Source organism: Eupeodes corollae, chromosome 1, assembly GCF_945859685.1.
Source record: "Eupeodes corollae chromosome 1, idEupCoro1.1, whole genome shotgun sequence".
In the NCBI taxonomy this organism is placed as follows: Eukaryota; Metazoa; Arthropoda; class Insecta; order Diptera; family Syrphidae; genus Eupeodes; species Eupeodes corollae.
The window spans coordinates 28,754,555-28,774,285 of NC_079147.1; the positions used below are offsets into that span (position 1 = coordinate 28,754,555).

The 19,731-nt window shown below is 36.2% G+C and overlaps 2 protein-coding genes across 4 annotated transcripts in view; both read left to right on the forward strand.

Annotated features, from left to right (window-relative positions):
- Window positions 1-3,208, forward strand: part of LOC129942403 (ATP synthase subunit d, mitochondrial) — a 77,016-nt gene extending 73,808 nt beyond the window's left edge. The window contains exons 1-2 of one of the 3 annotated variants that reach the window (XM_056051315.1): window positions 1,981-2,102; window positions 2,517-3,208. In XM_056051315.1, coding sequence (XP_055907290.1) covers window positions 2,543-3,067 — 525 coding nt within the window. In that variant the 5' untranslated portion in view covers window positions 1,981-2,102; window positions 2,517-2,542 and the 3' untranslated portion in view covers window positions 3,068-3,208. Of the gene's footprint in view, window positions 1-1,980; window positions 2,198-2,516 lie in introns of those variants that run through there. The other 2 variants (XM_056051316.1, XM_056051317.1) reach the window with 2 other exon arrangements.
- Window positions 3,209-8,976: 5,768 nt separating this feature from the next.
- Window positions 8,977-19,731, forward strand: part of LOC129943208 (cystinosin homolog) — a 110,346-nt gene continuing 99,591 nt past the window's right edge. Inside the window, exon 1 of the mRNA XM_056052494.1 lies at window positions 8,977-9,168. The gene's annotated coding sequence lies outside the window, so the exon portion shown is untranslated. The remainder of the gene's footprint in view (window positions 9,169-19,731) is intronic.

Consider the following 19,731-nt stretch of genomic DNA (forward strand, 5'->3'; position numbering starts at 1 on the left):
ATCACCTAGACTAAAGTGTTTTGTTGACATCGAAAGGTTCGGTTAATTTTGTTTTAAACTTGTCTGATAAGCGCGAATTCTTCATGGTCATCCTGCACAAACGCACGAGTTTGACAGGGTTGCCAAAATATGGCATGGCTCTATATAGTTCGTCACTGTAGATAGTATCGTATGTGGCCTTGAAATCGATGAAGAGTATAGTAAGGGGTCAATTTGATGTTCTTGAGATTTTTCCAAATCTACCATAATTTGAATATATGATCGAATGTAGGCTTTTCTGGTCTAAGACCATATTAATAATTGTTGACGATGTGCTTAAGACGTTCACATATTACGACAGAAAAGACTTTCTAATCGATGTTGAGGAGATTGATTCCTCTTTAGTTAGTGCAGTTTAGAGGGTTTCTTTTATCAATATCCAAAATAGGGTGATTGTATTTTCATATCGTCGCATACCGATGGTAAATTATTAAAAATAATATGAAAAGAAGTGGACCCAAAAGGCATCCTTGGGATACTAAATGTGACATCAATATGTATTGAGGTACATACACCTATTTTAAAATTTTTTTTCTGTTTGATAAATAATAAAGTTTGTATATATTAAAATGCAATTATAAAGACGATCATTCCCATCTTTGTGAAGTCATTCTTATACATATTCCATTTATTGACATAGAGCTATCCCGCTTTACTTCTCTTCATAATTGCAAATGTAGGCGTTTTTTTTTTAAGATCAGATAAGAGAAATGAGCGGTGTTTCTTTTTTTATCTCAGACATATTAAAGTGCTAAGGTTGTGTTTCTTCTTTCTACCAAAACTAGCTCGGATCACACTCCATGAGTTTTGAATAAGAATATTATCGTTAATGTCTTCAGGTTTGTTTCGGGTGGCTTAAAAGATATACATATCAATAATTTTTAAACCAATGTTCAGTTCAGTTCAGTTCTCTAGTTTCTTCTATGATTAAATCAGAGAGCTCTGTTCAGTATTGTACTATCATATTGGGGTTTTTCGGAAGTAACATCTAATGGCTACGGTGCATTATTATTGCATTTGTTTTAATTACCTTTATTTTTAAAACTTCAAGCACCACTTGGAGACTACACTGAACATTAAATAAATAGCTCCACGATCAAGAAGAAAGAAGTTTTTTTTAATGAACAAAGGCCTTTTGCTTTAATACTCTTGCCACTCGCTTACAAATTTGACAAAGTGCAGGTTGGCTAAATCCGTGCATGTCTGCTCCATCGTCTAGAATCTAGAAACAAATTATAAAAGGTACAAATTTGAAATTAGTGTGAACATTTAGTACAAACTTACTTCGTTTCGTCCCCAATATCTTAATGCAGCCATTACTCGGATATCTATTGGGATTATTTGTATTTCTTTCGAAAATCTATATTTTTTTAAATTCTTCGTTTCTTAGGAATTTGATTTGAACCTTTTTTTTAAAAAACTTTCCGCCTTCTCGGAGTTGGTAAATTTTGATTTAAATTATTAAAATCATTAATAAACGAACTATACTGGATAAGCTATAATGTAGGTAAATGAAAATGACATTGACAAAATAATAATAATAATTTTCTTATGTATGCTCTATTCAACCTCAAAACGCGTTTAGCTTTTCATTTTTGCGTTTAGAAGCATTATAGAGATTTCATAACTTTATGCAGGCTCTATACAGCGTTTTTAAATAAGACTGTATTTCAGGATGTTCTTCCAGCTGATTTGATAGACATATAAATGGAATAGATTGCTATATTTTGGTACTTTTTTTGACATAAGCATTGTATAACTAAAATTTATAGCAAAATTTTTGATAACTGTGATCTTTCGTAACATAGAGCTTGCATAAATCCTTATGCACTGTATAACTATTCACCTGTTTAGCAAGTTCTATTATATAAGACCGAAAGTTGACTTAAATTCTTCAAAAACGATATCAGACTTACATGATAACATACCTTAAGCCATAAAGAAACTATAAATTCCAACTGGAATGCGGTGCTATGCAGCTGGAAGTCCATTTTGCTTTGACATTTGACAGCTCGTACGACATCTTTGATTTTTCTAACTTGTCAAAAGTGTCATCTTCGGTCGTAAGTAGATAATTTTTGCAAAATTTTTATAAAATTATTTAAAAACTTTTATATCTTTTTATTTTATTAAATTTGATATATCAGGTCTTTCATTGGTAAATTCTTAACATTCACTCTTCAAACAAATTAATAATATCCAATTTTTTACTTTGTGCTCTCTCCAAAGTGTCTACTTTCAAACTTACATAACACCCAATAGCTCATACCGAAAAAAGTAAACTTATTCAACCACTTAATTAAATTATTTTTCAAATCATTAGCCAATTGTATTCGCAAAAATTCCCCAAAAAAGAGAAATAATAATCGTTACGCAATTCCAAAAGAAGCATTCCCATATTTCTGGATTAGAAGAAAAATCACCCTCTTTTACATAACCTCAATTTAACAGTTAAACTAAAAACTTTTTATTTTCAGATTTATAAAAAACCTCGTACTTCACTATGGCAAAACGTTTAGCCCAATCATCGATCAACTGGGCCGCTCTAGCCGAGCGTGTTCCCCCAAACCAAAAGGCCAACTTCCAGTCCTTTAAGACCAAGTCGGACGTCTACATGCGCGCAGTCATGGCTAACCCCGAAAATCCACCAAAAATCGATTGGGCTCAATACAAGGCTATCATTCCAATTCCCGGATTGGTTGATAAATTCCAAAAGCAATACGAAGCTTTGAAAATCCCCTACCCAGCCGATAATGTGACAGCTCAGGTTGAGGCTCAGGCCAAGGAAACCAAGGCAGAAATTGAATCCTTCAAGAAGGCATCCAATGAACGCATTGCTAAGTTCCAAAAGGACATTGAGCACTTGAAGTCTCTGCTGCCATACGACCAAATGACCATGGAGGACTACCGCGATGCATTCCCCGAAGAGGCTTTGGATCCAATCAATCGTCCAACATTCTGGCCCCATGCCCCTGAAGATCAACTCGGTCATGTCGACAAGAATGCTCAACCCTCTGAAGGCCATTAAGTGTGTTCGAGTCCACTGAAGAAGAGTTTTATGTGGTGGATAAAGTGAATGTTACGATACGATGATAGATTTTTCTCAAATTAAAAAATGAAAATGTTAAATTCAGAAAAATAAACGAAACCTTTTGAAAGTCTTTCACAATTGATGTTGTTATAATAACTTTTTGACTTTGACTTTTTAAGAGGGTTTTATAAGAACTTATCGAATGCATTTGAGCTCTTTCAATAACACAAACACGATTTTGAGGGATGTTAATCGTCTGTTGAAGGGATTGTTCATTATCAGAACATTAACTACTTCTAGCGTGACCAATTGATCGTATTTCCAACAAGGAACAACAAGATAGTAAAGCTAATTAGAAAAGTTTATATTGTGATGTATGTTGCTTACTGTTTTATTAGTTGGACTCCTCTAGATTTTTTACATGTGAAACTTTTAGGGGAAAATGAACCAATTCCTCACGAACACTTAAAGTACCTTGAAGGAGCTAAATAGTGTGAGTTTTAGGAGATAAGAGAGGTGTTGGCCTACATTCAATTTGAAAAAGAACGAATCTCTATACTCCACAGTAAGGCCGAAATATTAAAAGCCAAGAGTAGAAGTTGTAAACAGAAAATTATTTATAAAAAAGAGAGTTGGACAAAACAGAGACTTGGGGCACACCATCGTTTGTTTTGTGTGTTTTAGACTTGAATGTATCCAATACCAATATTATTAGAGAAGGGTTGGTCGAGTCCAAAATACGCATTTTCGATCAGGGAAGAAGATGACAGACTTTATCCAATGTGTTTAAATTATGTTTTATTTTGAAATATGTAGGTCGGAATTGCTTGACAAACGGTTTGCAACATTAATTTCATCTTATTTATTCAGGAGGAGAAAGTACAAGAATTAATCATAGGTTGGTTCGTTGTGAGCTATAAAGTTACCCTCATTTTTGTTTATAAAACCTATAGTGTTATCATGGAGCTATTTTTGTCGTAGGAAATTTTATACAAAAAGTTAAGTAAATAAAACTGCAATAGGTTAAGCTAATGTCACCGTAGCCACCAGGGACTGCACAGCAAAAGCTCACAATGTTAGTACTATAGGTTTCAAAACGACAGCAAAGAATCATGTTTTTGAATTGAGTTTAGTATCTCATTTAGTTTTCCGAAATTTCAATCAAATATGGGATGACTTTTGAATTTTCATTTGATTTCTAATCAAGTTTTCAATAACCTTGAATCTTACACAAAAAGACTTCAAGATCAAAAATGAACAAAAGTGACAATGAAAAAAAAATGACAGAGAAAAAGAGGCCAGCATGACAAACCAGTAAAAGCTGAATTGGTACAATGAAGTCAAAAATAGAGACACATGGGCAGTAATAATTAATAAACGAAAGGATCTTAAAACGGACCATCTTGGTTTTTTAATGAACCATAGGACAGGACAATTTTATGAAATTGTAGACATTAAAATGAAAGCTAGGGTAGCTTTGAAAGCTAATGGGAATGGAAACGATTATCCCGAATAGGGTTAAAACAATTAAAAACAAGATTAAATCATTTTGAGCTGCAAAGAGGTTATCAAGGAGAAAGAGGTGAGCTTCCAACTGAGGAAAACCGGACAAAGTTTAAGCAAGCCAGGAAGCCCTGCAACGCCTATATTAATATAAATTACGGCGAAAAATATTGCAATGTCCCAAAGGCAGTAAGAATTTTTGTTAATTTGTAAAAAAACATGAGAAATTCTTCCTCAGTTCCTACGCTTGTTGTCAATGACACTCCTTTAGTAAGCTCTAATGGTAAAGCCAACTTATTTGCAGAGGTAAAGCCAACTCTACCTTACCAGATAGTGTCATGACTCCCCCAGTTCTTGAACGCATAAATGATTCTATGTTACCAATCTTTTTTCGTACTCGAACCGCCTTTGTTCAGCCAATCCCAAAAAAAGGCGAATCTTTTTCACCCACAAATTACCGCCCGATAGCACTAACGTCCTTTCTTTCTAAGGTCATGGAAACGCTAATTAATTATCAGCATAAGAAATATATTGAGGAACGGAAGCTTCTTAATGATTGGCAATACGGCTTTCGTAGCAATAGGTCCACTGGTGATCTCATGGTTGATTTAAAATCAATGTACACCGACATCTCCTATCCAACCCTTCCCTCTTTTCCTAATGCTCAGACTGTGTCTTTGGCATATTAAAGGTATAGAAAACCCTTTTAGTGTTCGCTAATTATAAAAAAAATCGATATATGTATGTATGTAAATAAATGACAACTGATACTTTCGACATTATTTAAGTTCACCTTTAGCAAAATAAAGTCTATAAGGATCTATGCAAGCCAAAAAAGGAACTTTATCTGAGGAAAGCGGTTAAGAAGCTAATTGAATGCAAGGACTCACAATCTTCTTGCAGCAATCTACGTTTTGGGAGGGCGCACTAAATCAGTGTCATTAAGTATCTGAAAGATTTTAACACTTATGTGACTGCAATGTCCATCATATATAAGGAAAGCTGACTGATTAAGGGTGGATTCTTTAAAAATTGTGGTTCTTCCATCCAACTATTGGCAATAGTGGAATATCTGCTGATACGCATGCCAGCACAGATGTGGATTCACGTTACATACATAGGTTTCCTTATTTCCAGTAATCTGAGTATCAATGCTCACATAACAGAGAAATTGGCAGTAGCCAAGTCTATAGTAAATTCAATGTGGTCAACAATTTTTTTTTTCGAAGTCTTTTGTGTAAAAAACGTTCAAATTCAAAGTTTTAACCAAAGTTGTAAGAAGAACTGATAACAACTAAAACAAAGGAATACTACTTTTTTCTGGGCTATTGAAAAGGCTACTTCTGGGGCTATATAAAAAACATTAAATTTAAATCTAGGTGAAAACAATAATTTAAGAATAACTGTCTACCTCTGATATGATCATTATATTTAAAGTCAGAACATACATTTTTAAACTTTATTTTACGCCATATCAAAGTGTATTTGGCCCAATTTGTGGCTTGTTAATTTAAATCAAAATTTGCATTTTTTATTTTAATAAAAGACGAAAGACGGAAGCTGCTGGTTCGATATATTTCCCATGCGAATACTTACAGAGTGGTATATTTGAACTTGTCGTGAGTAGTTCACACGAAATATAATTTTGGTTAAAAAAAATTAAAATTAGGTGGTACAACAGTCTACTGAGAACTAGGGTATAGTGACTTACATCTCTCAATCATTGCTGTGTGCGAGTAAAGTCAGGGATAAATGGAACCTACAGTTTTAAGTCGAATCCGAACGGCTAATTATTGCAGAAAGCACTTTTCATGGCAAGAATCACTCTTGGAGGATTTGTCAATTTGCAAGAAGCTGTACCGGGAAATCTTTTTTTTTAAAATAAGGTGTCACAGGCATGAATTGAACCCAAGACCTCTGGCGTGACAGCCCTTCATATTTTTTTTTTAAACTCATTTTTATTAATTTATTCTTAAAACTATCTTAAAGCTAGACAAACATTTATAAAAGTAGCCTAAATAACCATAACTTACAACTAACTTACTGGCCCATACGGACACTCTAAGCTAAACAATAATACCTACCAACTTAATTCTAATGCCTTTCGGCCCTACTTTTTATTTTACTTCAATTCTATTTTATTAATGTTCCTATTTATTAGAAAACTAAAAAAAACTAATATCAATATCCTTTTTATTTTTACTTAAAAACTACTTAAAATTAGGCCATTAAATAAAACTTAAAACTAGCTTAAACTACCTATTCTACCTATAAACTACTTAAAACTACTGAACCGAAGGAATGAAGTCCCGATTGTACAGGAGTCGCCTATCCACGGTTCGTCGTAGAACTGCCAATCTACCCTGTTTCAGACCGCATCTGTCTAAATAGAGAAATGCCTCTGGTGGAATGAAGCCGCTCAAGTGTGCACTTTTAAAATACTTGTCGTTCGAATAGAACGCCCCGAAAATTAAAAATTGTGACCTCGAACGAGTTTTATCACGAAATTTTCAATGCTGTTGATTCGAGCCCCCTTGTATAGGAACTCGTTGGAATAGTAATGCACATAAGAAGATTCGGCTGTTCGATATAAGCCGGTACAACGTCGTAAACACTGCCGCTCGAACACCCTATACTTCTCCATCTGGGAAGTGGCAACGTTGAACCACACAGGACAACCATAAACGATCATCGGCCGTATGAGGGCCATGTAGCAAATTAAATTCACTCTGTGGTCAAGCCGACTGCTGGTAAAGCAGTTGTTTCGAAGGCTTCTCTGGCCCTGGTCAGAGCAGGCCTTTTCCAAATCAACCAGAACAGCACCTGTGCATTGTTGTTTTGATCTATTCCATTGGATATCAGAAACGAGTTTAGACGCAGCATGAATTGTGTCATGGACCGCCTTGAACCCGAACTGTTTATCCGGAATTATTTTGTTGTCCGCAGCCCACGTAGTCAGAGCCATAATGATGATCTTTTCAAAAACTTTGCTGATGCGCGGCAGAAAACTTATCGACCGAAGATTTGACGGGTTAGAGTTGTCGTTTCCCTTTTTCGGGAGAGGATGAACCACAGCGGTCTTCCAAGTTCCAATGCACTAGATAATATGCATTATTGAAGAGTGTTGTATAAATGTCAATTGCCCCCATCGGTAAATGTCTTAGTAAAACGCTGGGTATACCATCAACACCTGCTGACTTTTTGTTTTTATTAAATTGAACACGAGCTGAAGCTCAACCTTCGTCACTAACAAGGGACTTGGTCCTGTTTGATCGGCGATAATGGCATTTTTCAAGGAATCATAATTGAACCGCATGAAACCCCGGTTATCAGATCGACATTTTGTAATATCATTTCGAAGGTAAAAGTGATTAAGTAGGGCTCTGTTTTCAAGGTCGTAGTTGGGGCGAATGTTAACATTCAACTTGTACACTTGCTGGATAGCACCTCCCATCGCCTCCACTTTTTCCTTTGGATCTTCAAATATGTAAAAGTCATGGTCAAAGATGGCTTCTTCAGAATCTATTTGCGCTAGCCCTACACTCTAACCACCACACCACGATAAATTTGTTTTAGCTAAACTAAATGGCCCTACAACTTTTAATTAATTTCCATATTTTTTGTTTTATCTAAACTAAAAGCCCTGTATCTTACATTTTCTCCGTTTTTATTTTAAAATTTTAACAAAACTTGTAAAAACAGTATTTTTTTTTTAATATTAGTTTCATATAAAAAGAGGGCTGAACTTAAAAGAAACTACAGGACAAAAGACAAGGATATCTCAAGGTTAAATAATAAAACCACAATTTTCAAGACATGTCTCAAGGTAAATAAATGTGTAACGATCATGTACCATTCTAAATTCGTTTTTTTTTTCAGGGGAAGTAAGTTAATATTTGTATAAATATTTCCATTTTTTAAGTTTAACAATTTATTAATATATTATTTCCTTAAGAATGGAGATTGGATGGATATTTATTAAATTTGTTATCTAATCTTATGTTATTTAAGTTCCCAAATTTTGAAAATGGGAAAAATTGTGGGGAATTTTATTCACGGTAACCTTAGCCCTGAGTATGGTACACAATGTACCTACATTTAAAAAAAATCATACTCAACGGTCATTTAAGTGTTATATTTTTTAAATTTCTTATGGCAGTTAAATTGTGTTAAAAACGAAAGCCCAACTCAAAGCTTTCTTCCAATGTAGTTCTAGAATATTTATTCCAGTCTGGATGATGACAAACGTTTGCGCGATTAAATGTGCTTTGCTTGTGCTCACTGCTCAATAAATGCTTAATTGAGTTTTCTGTTTTGGTTTCGATTGTTGTGTAGAATATTTACGGGCGCTGACCGCAGTGATTTTTAAGAAATTTGCAGAACTGAAATTATATTCTAAATATTATTTTAATTAAATGTGAAACACTTTATTCAAAAATGAAAACAAATAATTTCTTAAATTACCTGTAATTGTGAATCCTTAATAGTTTATTTGTTAATAACAATAACAACAGTGCCAGATAAGAATAATATGTAATGTGCCGCTGTTTTGATTTCGCTGAGGGATCATATTCCATCAAAAATGTATTAGTCTGGTAAGCAATTTCCTTTTTCATTTATTTTATCAAAACGGTGATAAGACAGCTTTATGTAACTATGGAACTCTATGATGAATTTAATTCTTGTTTTGTTTATCAATTTGATGATTAATTGAATTCAGCCTTGGATATGTGGATAGAATTACAAGTGGCCAATGGGTATGCAAATGCAAAAGTTTAAGTTAGTGCAAGTGAAAGTATGAAGAGACGTCAGGAGAAGGGGTGATTGTCAGCAAAGAACCACTGGTTTGTTTTGTTTACGTTCCAGTTTTCCAGTTGTTATCGTAACAGCGTTGCCAGACTTATTTAAAAATCGTGTTAGTTGTTTTTATTCTCTTCACATAAAAAGTTAAGGGGCGTTTTAAATATCTTGCGTGTCTTTTGTGAAGTAATTTTCGATTATCTATCAACAGCAATTATTTTTACGGCTTAACTTTCCATTACTGCAGCACGAATTTCGACTCGCGTTTTTTTTTATTTGATAGATATGTGCAAATAAATAATAATTATAGAAATTTTAGGGCGAGGAAACATTTATTTCTATTTTAAATTAATAAAACACGCAAAAATGGTTGATTTTGACACTTCTTCCCTGTTTTTTGTTCAGTATTGCCATACTTGATTTTTTTGTTGGGTATTTCTTTGATTTTAGTGCTCAAATGCAAAAAGTACTTTGCATGCACCCACACCTCAAATTCTATAGTGATCTCAAGCTGTTAGTACGCCGCCGCCGGCCGCCGTGCCATCAATTCAAAAAAAAATTGTTTTAGGCCCAAAAAACGAAATATAAAAAAAGTAGGGTTAACTCCGAGAAAGAAAATATTTTGTTTTATGACTAAAAGGTGTTTCTTCACCTTAATATTTAAAACATGTTTTAATGAGATGTTTTATAAAGACTCTCTTAAAATTTACAAGCAAGCTCTGTCATCAGCCAAAAGACGAGGCTGGAAAGAATACTGTCAATCAATCGAAGACATAAAGGACTCCGCAAGGCTCAGCAAAGTTTTATCGAAGGAACATTGTAATTCTCATTTCTAAAAAAGCCTGATGGAACCTGGACAGCCTCTCCATCCGAATCTCTTGAGCTACTGATGAAGACGCACTTTCCGGGTTGCGAGAGTGATAACCCCGGATCGCTTGGATCGCTATGGAGCAAGTCAATTCCGTTATAACCAGAGAAAATATTCTGTGGGCCATCAATACTTTTTCTACATATAAATCCCCAGGCATGGATGGCAGTTGCATGATGTGGCAGCTCCATGGCTGGAACAAATTTTCAAAGGATGTCTCTTTTCAAACATGTGCCCATGTCGTGGAGACAGGTCAAAGTAGTTTTTATCCCGAAAGTGGGTAGGCGAGGTCACGAATCCGCGAAGGATTTCAGACCAATAAGCTTAACATCTTTTGTGCTTAAAACCTTGGAGCGCATTCTTGATTACCATATTAGAGAAATCCTAGTTGGACGACCTCTCGAAAGCTCTCAGTATGCTTATCTTAAGGGCAAATTTACGGAGACTGCCCTCCATGAGGTAGTACGTACTGTAGAACAAACAATCCATTATAAAGAATTTACTCTTTCCACCTTCCTAGACATAGAAGGTGCTTTTAACAACGTCCTTACAGTATCCATAGAAGAATCGCTCGTTAAGTTCGGTGTAGAAAACTTCATTCGAGAATGGATTATTTCCATGCTCAGTGGTAGGAAGATTCGAGACACTTGGCAATACAATCGCAACAAAACACGTGAGTAGAGGAACACCTCAGGGTGGTGTCCTTTCGCCTCTTCTATGGCTTTTGGTCATGGATACAATTCTCGTTAAATTAGAGAGATGTGGAGTGAAGGCGGTAGCCTATGCGGATGATTAGGTGGGTATCTCCTACAACACCTTTTGCCGTAGTTGTAGTGACCAAAGCGAAAGTGAAACGATAATCCATTTCCTCTGCAAATGTCCTGCTTTGGCAAACACCAGAATGAAATACTTTGGTAAAGCATTCTTTCACAAACTTGATGAGCTATCTGAGACAAAGATTAGAGACCTAATCTTTTTTCTCAATGCGACAAAATGACTCTGTCTCTTTCAATCACAGGTCACGCCAAGTTCGTTGATGTTCTCTCCCGCCTGCATGCTCCACTTGTTCGAGGACTTTCTCTACTGCGCCGTCGCAAGGGATTGGATTCGAAGACATGACCCAGCCAACTAAATCGTTTGATTTAGTTTCGCTGTATAACCCGTAAAGTTTGTCGTTATATTTTCTTTTCCACTCTTCATCTATACCAGACGAGAACAAAAATCACCCAAAGAATTTTTTTCGCAAACCATCCTTAGACATTCTTGTCTTTCTTTGAATAGTTCAAGCCTCGGTGCTAGAAATGAATACCGGGATGATGAGTTTCTTTTGGATGGTGACTTTAGATGCTCAAGAGAGAACTTTACTACTATGTCCAAAAAATCAGCGATTAGAAAGAGTTATTCTCCGTTTGCTCTCAGCGCTGGTGTCGTTTCAAAATTTATATCAGTGCATAAGTAGAAAATGTCCTTAACAATCTTAAAGTTATAGCTTCCATGGTCACGGTCTCTCCGAGTTGGTTCAATGTCCTTTCTCGATAGTTGTATGTATAAACTTGGCCTTGCCACATTGATCACTATCTTTTCCGCTTCTGTCGCGATGCTCAAAAACGCACCACTGACATTACGCTTTGATTTTTCAATTATGTCAATATCATCGACATATCGGAGAAATTGGATGGACCCTTGGAAGATTGTGCCTCTAGAGTTGACGATTGAGTTTTGCGCAATTCTTTCTTTCTTTCCAGAACAATAAGTGGGTTTTTTTGATATTCCATATATAGTACAGCCAACAAAACGATCCGCATTAGCCAGATTTTTGTATTTAAAAATTGGTACAACTGAAAGAAGATCTGTCGGAATAATAATAAACAAACACACAAATAGACGAAATGTTTGTGAAAATACAAAGTTAAGACTAACTTAGCAAAAAAAACTAACTCAAACTAATAAAATGAACAGTTTTCAAGAAAAAATGTTAAGAAAACATCTGGAAATTGAGATTCTATAAAAAAAGGTCATTTAGCAATTGCTTCAAGGAGGGGTTTGTTCGTAGACTGCTACATTAACATGTGCTTCAATTCTTTATATATCTGAACCGAATTGAAATAAGCTTGATTCGCCTCGAATCCGGTCGGGGATCGGAGTCGAGTCAAAATTTGCGAAGAAAAACCTGTGTGGTGGAGTCGGTTTTACAGATAATGCATTTTGGTCTGTTTATTGGCACGATTGTGTAGAAAAATATAGATTTGTTTTAATCAAATAAAAAAAAAAACACATGCAGTAGGTAGCATATTTTTATATGGTGCTGAGCTAATCAGTTCTTCATTATTTAACACGAATCAAACTATCTCACTTGCACTTCACACATCGAAACACCATTTCCACCAGTTAGTCCATATTCATTAACAAAGCTGAATAATCTCAACAATAACATATTTTTTTCCCCAATGGAAAACACATACATAATTCCAAATGTACAACTACTCAACGAACACAGCCATCGAGATACAAATGCAATATCAATCGTACCAACATTTGAGAACGAAATCACATAAGACACATTCGAGAATCGTATAAATGTCAAAAACCCATCCATAGTAAGATTCTACGCATTCTCCATCGCCATTGTGCAAAAACGGACAAGTTTTACAGACGTTGCTCTCTAAAGTTCTTCTCTATATATGCTGTCATTCGCGGACTTGAAATCGATAAAGAGATGGTGGGTATCGATTTGAAGTCACAGAGTTTTTACGAAATCGTCCGTAATGTGAATATTTGATCGATGTTCGACTTTAATGGTCTGATCATATCAGGTTGTAAACTAACGGCTTCTGACGTTCGCAAAATACTACAGAAGACTAATAGCTCTGTAATTGGAAAATTTCTTCTTTCTTCTGGTTTGTATGAACAATGCTGAGATTCCACTCATCAGACATGCTTTCTTCTGACCATTTTATGTTCCCTCATGCTCAAGGGCACCCTTTTCAGCCTTGAAGTAAAATAGGTTTGAAATCAGCCTGATAATTTATTTCAATTTATTTTTCGAACCATAAATTATCTATTCTATCTTTTATAATTTTGTATACGGAGCGCTAAAATGTGTTATAGATTGTTTATTTCAAAAAGATTTCCGGATTATTTTTTTAGAATTAAATCAAACGGATACAATTATTTTGTGTTATCAATTGGGGATTTTTTTTCTTTGGACTTTTGTCTCGTCGATGATTGTAGACGCTACAAAATGCTCATAAAACCACTTGAGTTAAGCTATAAAATGTAGGATATCAAAAAGAGGTTGTAGTCATATCATTTGACGTCAGTTAGCTATTTATGACGGAAATTGATAAATTATTTTTAATTGTAACAAACGTTAACTCATGTTATACAGGATGTTTGGTAAACAACTTAATAACCAAATTAACTTTTAGAAAATTGGATTTACATAAGTTCTAGTCTAGTAAGATAGGAGTTTCATCTCGAAATAAGAGAAGGTAGGATGGAAACTTGCTTATACCTTTCTTTTTGTTGCTTAATTTAACTGAAGCTTGTAAGCTTGTTGTGTTAGAATAATCCGATGAATTTTGACGAATTTTGATCATATTCATTACTGATCGACAAAATTAGTTTTTTTTTGTACCACAACAAAAACAATTATATTGTATCAGATGTCCTTAAATCGAATCTCGTCCTTACAATTTTCTATCACATCAGGATTTTAAATTATGCCCCTATGAAAATACTAAAAGGAACCAAAAGCGGGTTTTTTAAGGCTACTCAAAATATCTCTAAACAATAAATTGCATGACGATTTTGCAAAGTAAAAGTTTTTATCTTCCACATACAATTTACTTATTTACTTAAGTCCTCAGACCTGTTAAGTCCGTTGGGAACCCCTAAAGGGGCATAGTGCCTCTACTACGCCTAAGCGCCATCGTGTACGCTTTCCGGAGATGTGTTTCAGCTCCCTCCACCTATTGCCTAGTGACGCTGATTCCGCTTCGACTGTCCTGCGCCACTGTCGGTGGTCCAGCTCTTCTTGTGTGAGCGCATTCCACTGCATTGCTTGGCCTGCAATGCGGTCGTTACCTTTTCGAAGCATATGTCCAATCCATTGCCACTTACGTCTTCGTAATCTAGATTCTATAGGTTCCTGACCTGTCCTTCTATGAAGAACCCCATTTGATATACGGTTTGGCCAGAAAATCCTTAGGATGTTACGAAGACATCTATTCACAAAGGTTTGCAGCTTTGTTGTTATGACTGAAGTAACCTTCCAAGTGCTGCACCCATAAAGAAGCACAAATTCGACATTTGTGCGAAACAGTCGTAGCTTTGTTCTTAAGCTGATCGAGTTATTCCTCCAAATTTTTGACAGCATACCGAACGCCGCTTTTGCTTTGTCGATGCGACTATTGACGTTTTGAGAGGATGGTTGGGTTCCACTTGTTGTTATTTGATGGAGATCCATGATCCTATGAGAGAGTGAGCAAACATCGTCCGAATAATCCAAATGCTTTTAATAGGATGTCAAGGTCCATTTGATCCCTTCACTACCTGACAAAGCTGCGCGCAGATCGTCGCTTATCACCAACAAAACCAATATCAGGGACAGAATACAGCCCTGTCTGACTCCTTTACGGATTATAAAATCATCTGACAACCTGACAACCATCGTTCAGAACGTGAAACTTGGTTCCATCATATGCTGCTTTGATAATAGCAATTAGTTTTTCTGGGATGCCTCTCCTCCGCAAAGCTAACCAGATATACTCCATGTTAACGCTATCGAAAGCCTTCTCGAAGTCGATAAACAGCGGGTGTAGTGGTGATCGATATTCAACGCACTGTTCAATAATGATTCGCTGGGTGTTGATGTGATCAATACAGGAGGATCCAGCGCGTTATCCTGCTTGTTCGGCATCGAGTTTGGCCTCAAGGTGTTCTCTGATTCCAGTATGACTTTTGCTACTATTTTGGCAACAGCAGGTAGAACGCAAATTTCTCTCCAGTTTTCTCACTTTGTAAGATCTCCTTTTTTGGGAGCTTGACGATAATTCCCTTCTTCCACTCATGGAGGAAGCTTTCGGCGGACCAGGCTTCTTTTTTGAGCGGATGAAGCAGTTCTCTTGATGACGTTGGCGCTGCTTGTAAAAGCTCTGCGGGAATTCCATCAAGTCCTACCGCTTTGTTGTTCTTAACTGCTTCAATGGTGGCAATGATCTTATCTTTACTGGGAGGTGCGGATTCGGGGATTAGTTTCTTCAGGTGCTTCAGAAAGTATTGACTGCTCGGCTTGTTTGCAAATACTCGGTTTAAAACTGAGGAAAAGTGTTTTTTTTCACCTTATGACTTGCTCATCCACCGAACTTATCAAAGTACAGTCTAATTATTTCATCAGGTGTTGCTTTGAGTTATGTGTACCGGTCAGCTCTTGAGTTATTCTGTAAACGGTCCTGCTGTTGCACCTATTTGCAGCATTTTCTACTTCTTGCGCCAATGCGTTGATGTAGTTACGCTTTTCGCGGGGAACACTGCGGTGAACCTCTTTTTTTCATGCGATACGAGGACTCCAGCTCGTTTCTTTCTTCCTCTCGTGCAGCAGTTATTCGAACCGTTAACTGTTTGCGTTCGTTGATCCTTGCCTAAGATTCTTCTGAAAACCAAGTGTTGTTGTTTCCTTCTTTCCGACCGACTATTCTGTCAGCATCTGAAATGAAAACATTTTTCACAGCACTTCAATGGTGTTCAATGTCGTCATGTACTGTGCTGCTGATTGTTCTCATTTCGTTTGACAGGTGGTCCCTAAATTGTTGACGGGTCGTTGGATGTTAAATTTGGAGGCTCGTGTTGTTCCGTTGGATCTTCGAACTGTAGCTGTACGCAATCTTAGGGTAACTATCATTAAGTGGTGGTAGCTTGAATAAACCTTTCCCCAATGGGCTCCCACGAAATAAGGCTTCGGTTTGCCGTTTTTGTAAACAGTAACCCAACTCCAGCTTCTCGAGCGTTTCCTGTATCTTGACCAGAGTAGAACAGTACAGTGTTACGTGTAGGTGACTTGTATTTGCCCGATCCCAACCGACGGGCTTCGCTTAACCCTAAGATATCTATCCTGTACCGCATAAATTCTCTCTCTAATTGGAGGAATCTGACATTGTGCGGACCTTTAATTTCTGCGTCCAGAAGCGTTCTCACATTCCAGAAACCAATCATTGTGCAGGTACAATTGCCAAAAGTCGTCAACGAGTTATAATTAATTATCCGAGGCGTGATTTCGGTTTCCGTAGCGGAAAGGAGTTCAGTTACGAAGAGTGCTAATCTCCGTAACCTATCCTGAAGGGTCAGGAAACTTCGCCCTTAAAATTTTTTCTAACTTATGTATATAGGGATACACAAATCATTGCCCGGGGGCCACCATGAGGAGGTAAACCAAGAACTTCGACATAGTAAGAACGTTGCATTGCTGGCCTAAACCAAGTTTTAAGCAATCACCAACTACCCGATCTGCCATGCCGCAGTCACCTCAAATACAATTTAATTCATTTTAATTTCCGAAAATTCTTAATAGTTATGAGTCTTCATTTGACTCTAGGTATTAATTTTTAGTACTGATTTCGAATCCAAACTATAATTTTAACTATTTGGTGAGGTTTAAATATACAAATATAATTTAGAATTGTTTAGACAATAGATTCGTTTGAAGAACAAAACTTACTTTCAAACCGTTTTACTTTTTTATGTCGAAAGCTTTTTTAGCATAAAACTTTTCTAAGACAGTTGAAATCTAACAATTATGAAATTTGTTTGAATATTTGATAAAACTATGTACAGTGACCCCCACGAATAATCGGACACAGAAAAGAAAAATTTAAACGGTGCAATTTATCTAATTGTAGTACCCATGGCATGATGGTTAGTGGGTTGGACTGTCATGCGAGATGTCTTGAATTCGATCCCTGCCTATGCCACCTAAAGATTTTTTCACTGGTACTGCCTCTTGCGAGGAATTGACAAATTCTCCAAGAATAATTCTTGTCATGAAAAGTGCTTTCTCAATTTTGCCGTTCGGATCCGGCTTAAAACTGTAGGTCCCTTCCATCCCTGAAAACAGTACTCGCACACAGGAATGGTTGAGAGTTGTCACTAGGCCCTAGTTCTCAAACGGACTGTTGCGCCATCCAATTTATTTATTTATTTATAATTTACCTAATTAAATATATGGAGGGTGTAGAAATGTAAATTTATTAATAAAATCTTATTTAGAATTAATAAACAAAACAATGTAGACTAAAAACTAAAACAACTCTAATATTTCGTCTCCCACACATAATCGGACACTTGCTACTGATTCACTATAGAGTGCTCAGTAACAGTACTTTTCCCGTCAAATTATGGTAGGCTTTAGGAAATGTTCTATTGTGATTCGTATTCAATTTGTTTTTTTTTTTTTTTTAAGTTTTCCGCTAACCGTTAAAAGGCAAGCAGACGTCTGTTGAAATATGAAAATTGGTTAGAACGCATAGTCAGGATAGAAAATCAGTTCGAGAAATAGCCAAAATTGTCCAACGGAGCCATTGTACAGTTCAGGACATAATTTCACGTTTCAAAAATGAAGGTAGGATCCTAAATGTAAGCAGAAAAGAACAAGGGAAAAAGTAGAATATGTACGAAGGAAAGCTACTTGTTCGGCAAGTGAAGGAAAATCCTTTCTTATCCTTGAAATCTCTAAAGGTGTTTTTGAAATAGACCAGAAGTACGGAAGTGAACAGCGCCAGCGACACGATCCGACGAGTACTGCGAAAACAAGATCTGGATGGCCGCGTGGCTCGAAAAAAGCCATTCATAAGTAAAAAATATAGAAAAGAAAGGCTTAAACTTGCTAGGGAAAATTCAACTTAGAATACTTCATTCTGGAATAAGGTAACATTTATTGAAGGATCAGACGGACGAATTTTAGTATGGAGAAAAGCAAATGAAGAATTCTCTCATAAACATACACGGGCAACTGTGAAACATAGCGGTGGGTCGGTCATGGTATGGGGATGTACATATGTCCAGTTTTGGTGTTGGAAACTTATACTTTGTGGAAATTAAAATGGATCAAAAGGGCTGCATCTACATTTTACAGCAACATTTGGTGCCAAGTTTCAGTAAGCTTGAAATTAGAGACAATTTCATCTTCTACCAGCACAACGACCCCAAGTATACATACATCTTACACAGCAAGGTCTTGGTTTTTGTATAATTGTCCCCAAGTGTTTAAAACACCTGCATAGTTCCCTAACCTTAATGCAATTGAGCATATTTGGGAAGAATTGGGACGTGGAGTCGTTCATAAGAATTTGCGAAATATTCAAGAGCTAAAAACGGGTCTTCAAGAAGAATGGACAAAAAAACCTGAAGTTTGTTCAAAACTTGTTTCTTCAATGCCTCGACGCCTTGAGGTGGTAATTAACCCATTTGGACCCAAATACAAACAAACAGGAATGTTTTTAATTTTGTTTTATCAATGTGCCTATTAAAGGCTAAATAAATATTTCATGAAACAAAAATGGGGGTTTTGTATTTATATATGTAAAAAAACTCCGTCCTCAAATGGGGCCAATGGGCTTAAGTGTGATATTTCTCGAAACATCCCTTTTCGATGCATAATGTTTTCAAACATCTTTTGCATTGACACAGCTGATTACTCAACTTTTGGGCGCAGTGTCCATGTCCATCTTGAACAATTTTTGGCACCACTGAAGAAGGCTTACGGCGTCTTCCATCGATTTAGGAGGCTAGTTTCCTCAAATATAAACGGGCAATACTGTGACGAAATTGGAGTTGATCTAGTTTCTCATCAGCGGTCAGTAAATGTAAACGCCAAGCATTAGCTACTGCCAAATCGAGCATATAGGTGAATAAAACCCACCACCACTTTTTAACACGTATAGCTGTTCTATATACTGCAACTGACTGATCAGCTTGATCGACGCCGCTCCATCTTTTCACCTTGCCAAGTGGATGAACAAAGTCGTAGTTTGTTCCCATAGTACAAACACTGTTATCGAGCCATCGTACGAATAATATTTTATTTGCTGTATCAAACCGATAGTCAAATTCTGGTCGCTTAGCCATTTTACTTACCTCAAAAAAATCTGCAAATAAATATTATGTGGGTTGTATTACTAATTAGCCCATTGGGCCCATTTGAGGAGATCACAACAGTCAATTACTGCAATAGAACATACGAAAATGAAAACATCTACCATTTAACATACTGTCCGAATAAAAATACATGAATTAGGAACAATCTAACAAAATAAATATAAAAAAATGTTGTTATCCTTTTGGTCAATTATCGGATTATTCCAAAAAATAAATAAAATATTTTGTTTTTGCAAAATAAATTATAAATAACGAAAAAGTACATCTTTTCACTAAAACACACTCCTTGGCAATGCAAAACCACGTTTGAACAAAGGAAAAGAAAACTGTAAACATAAAT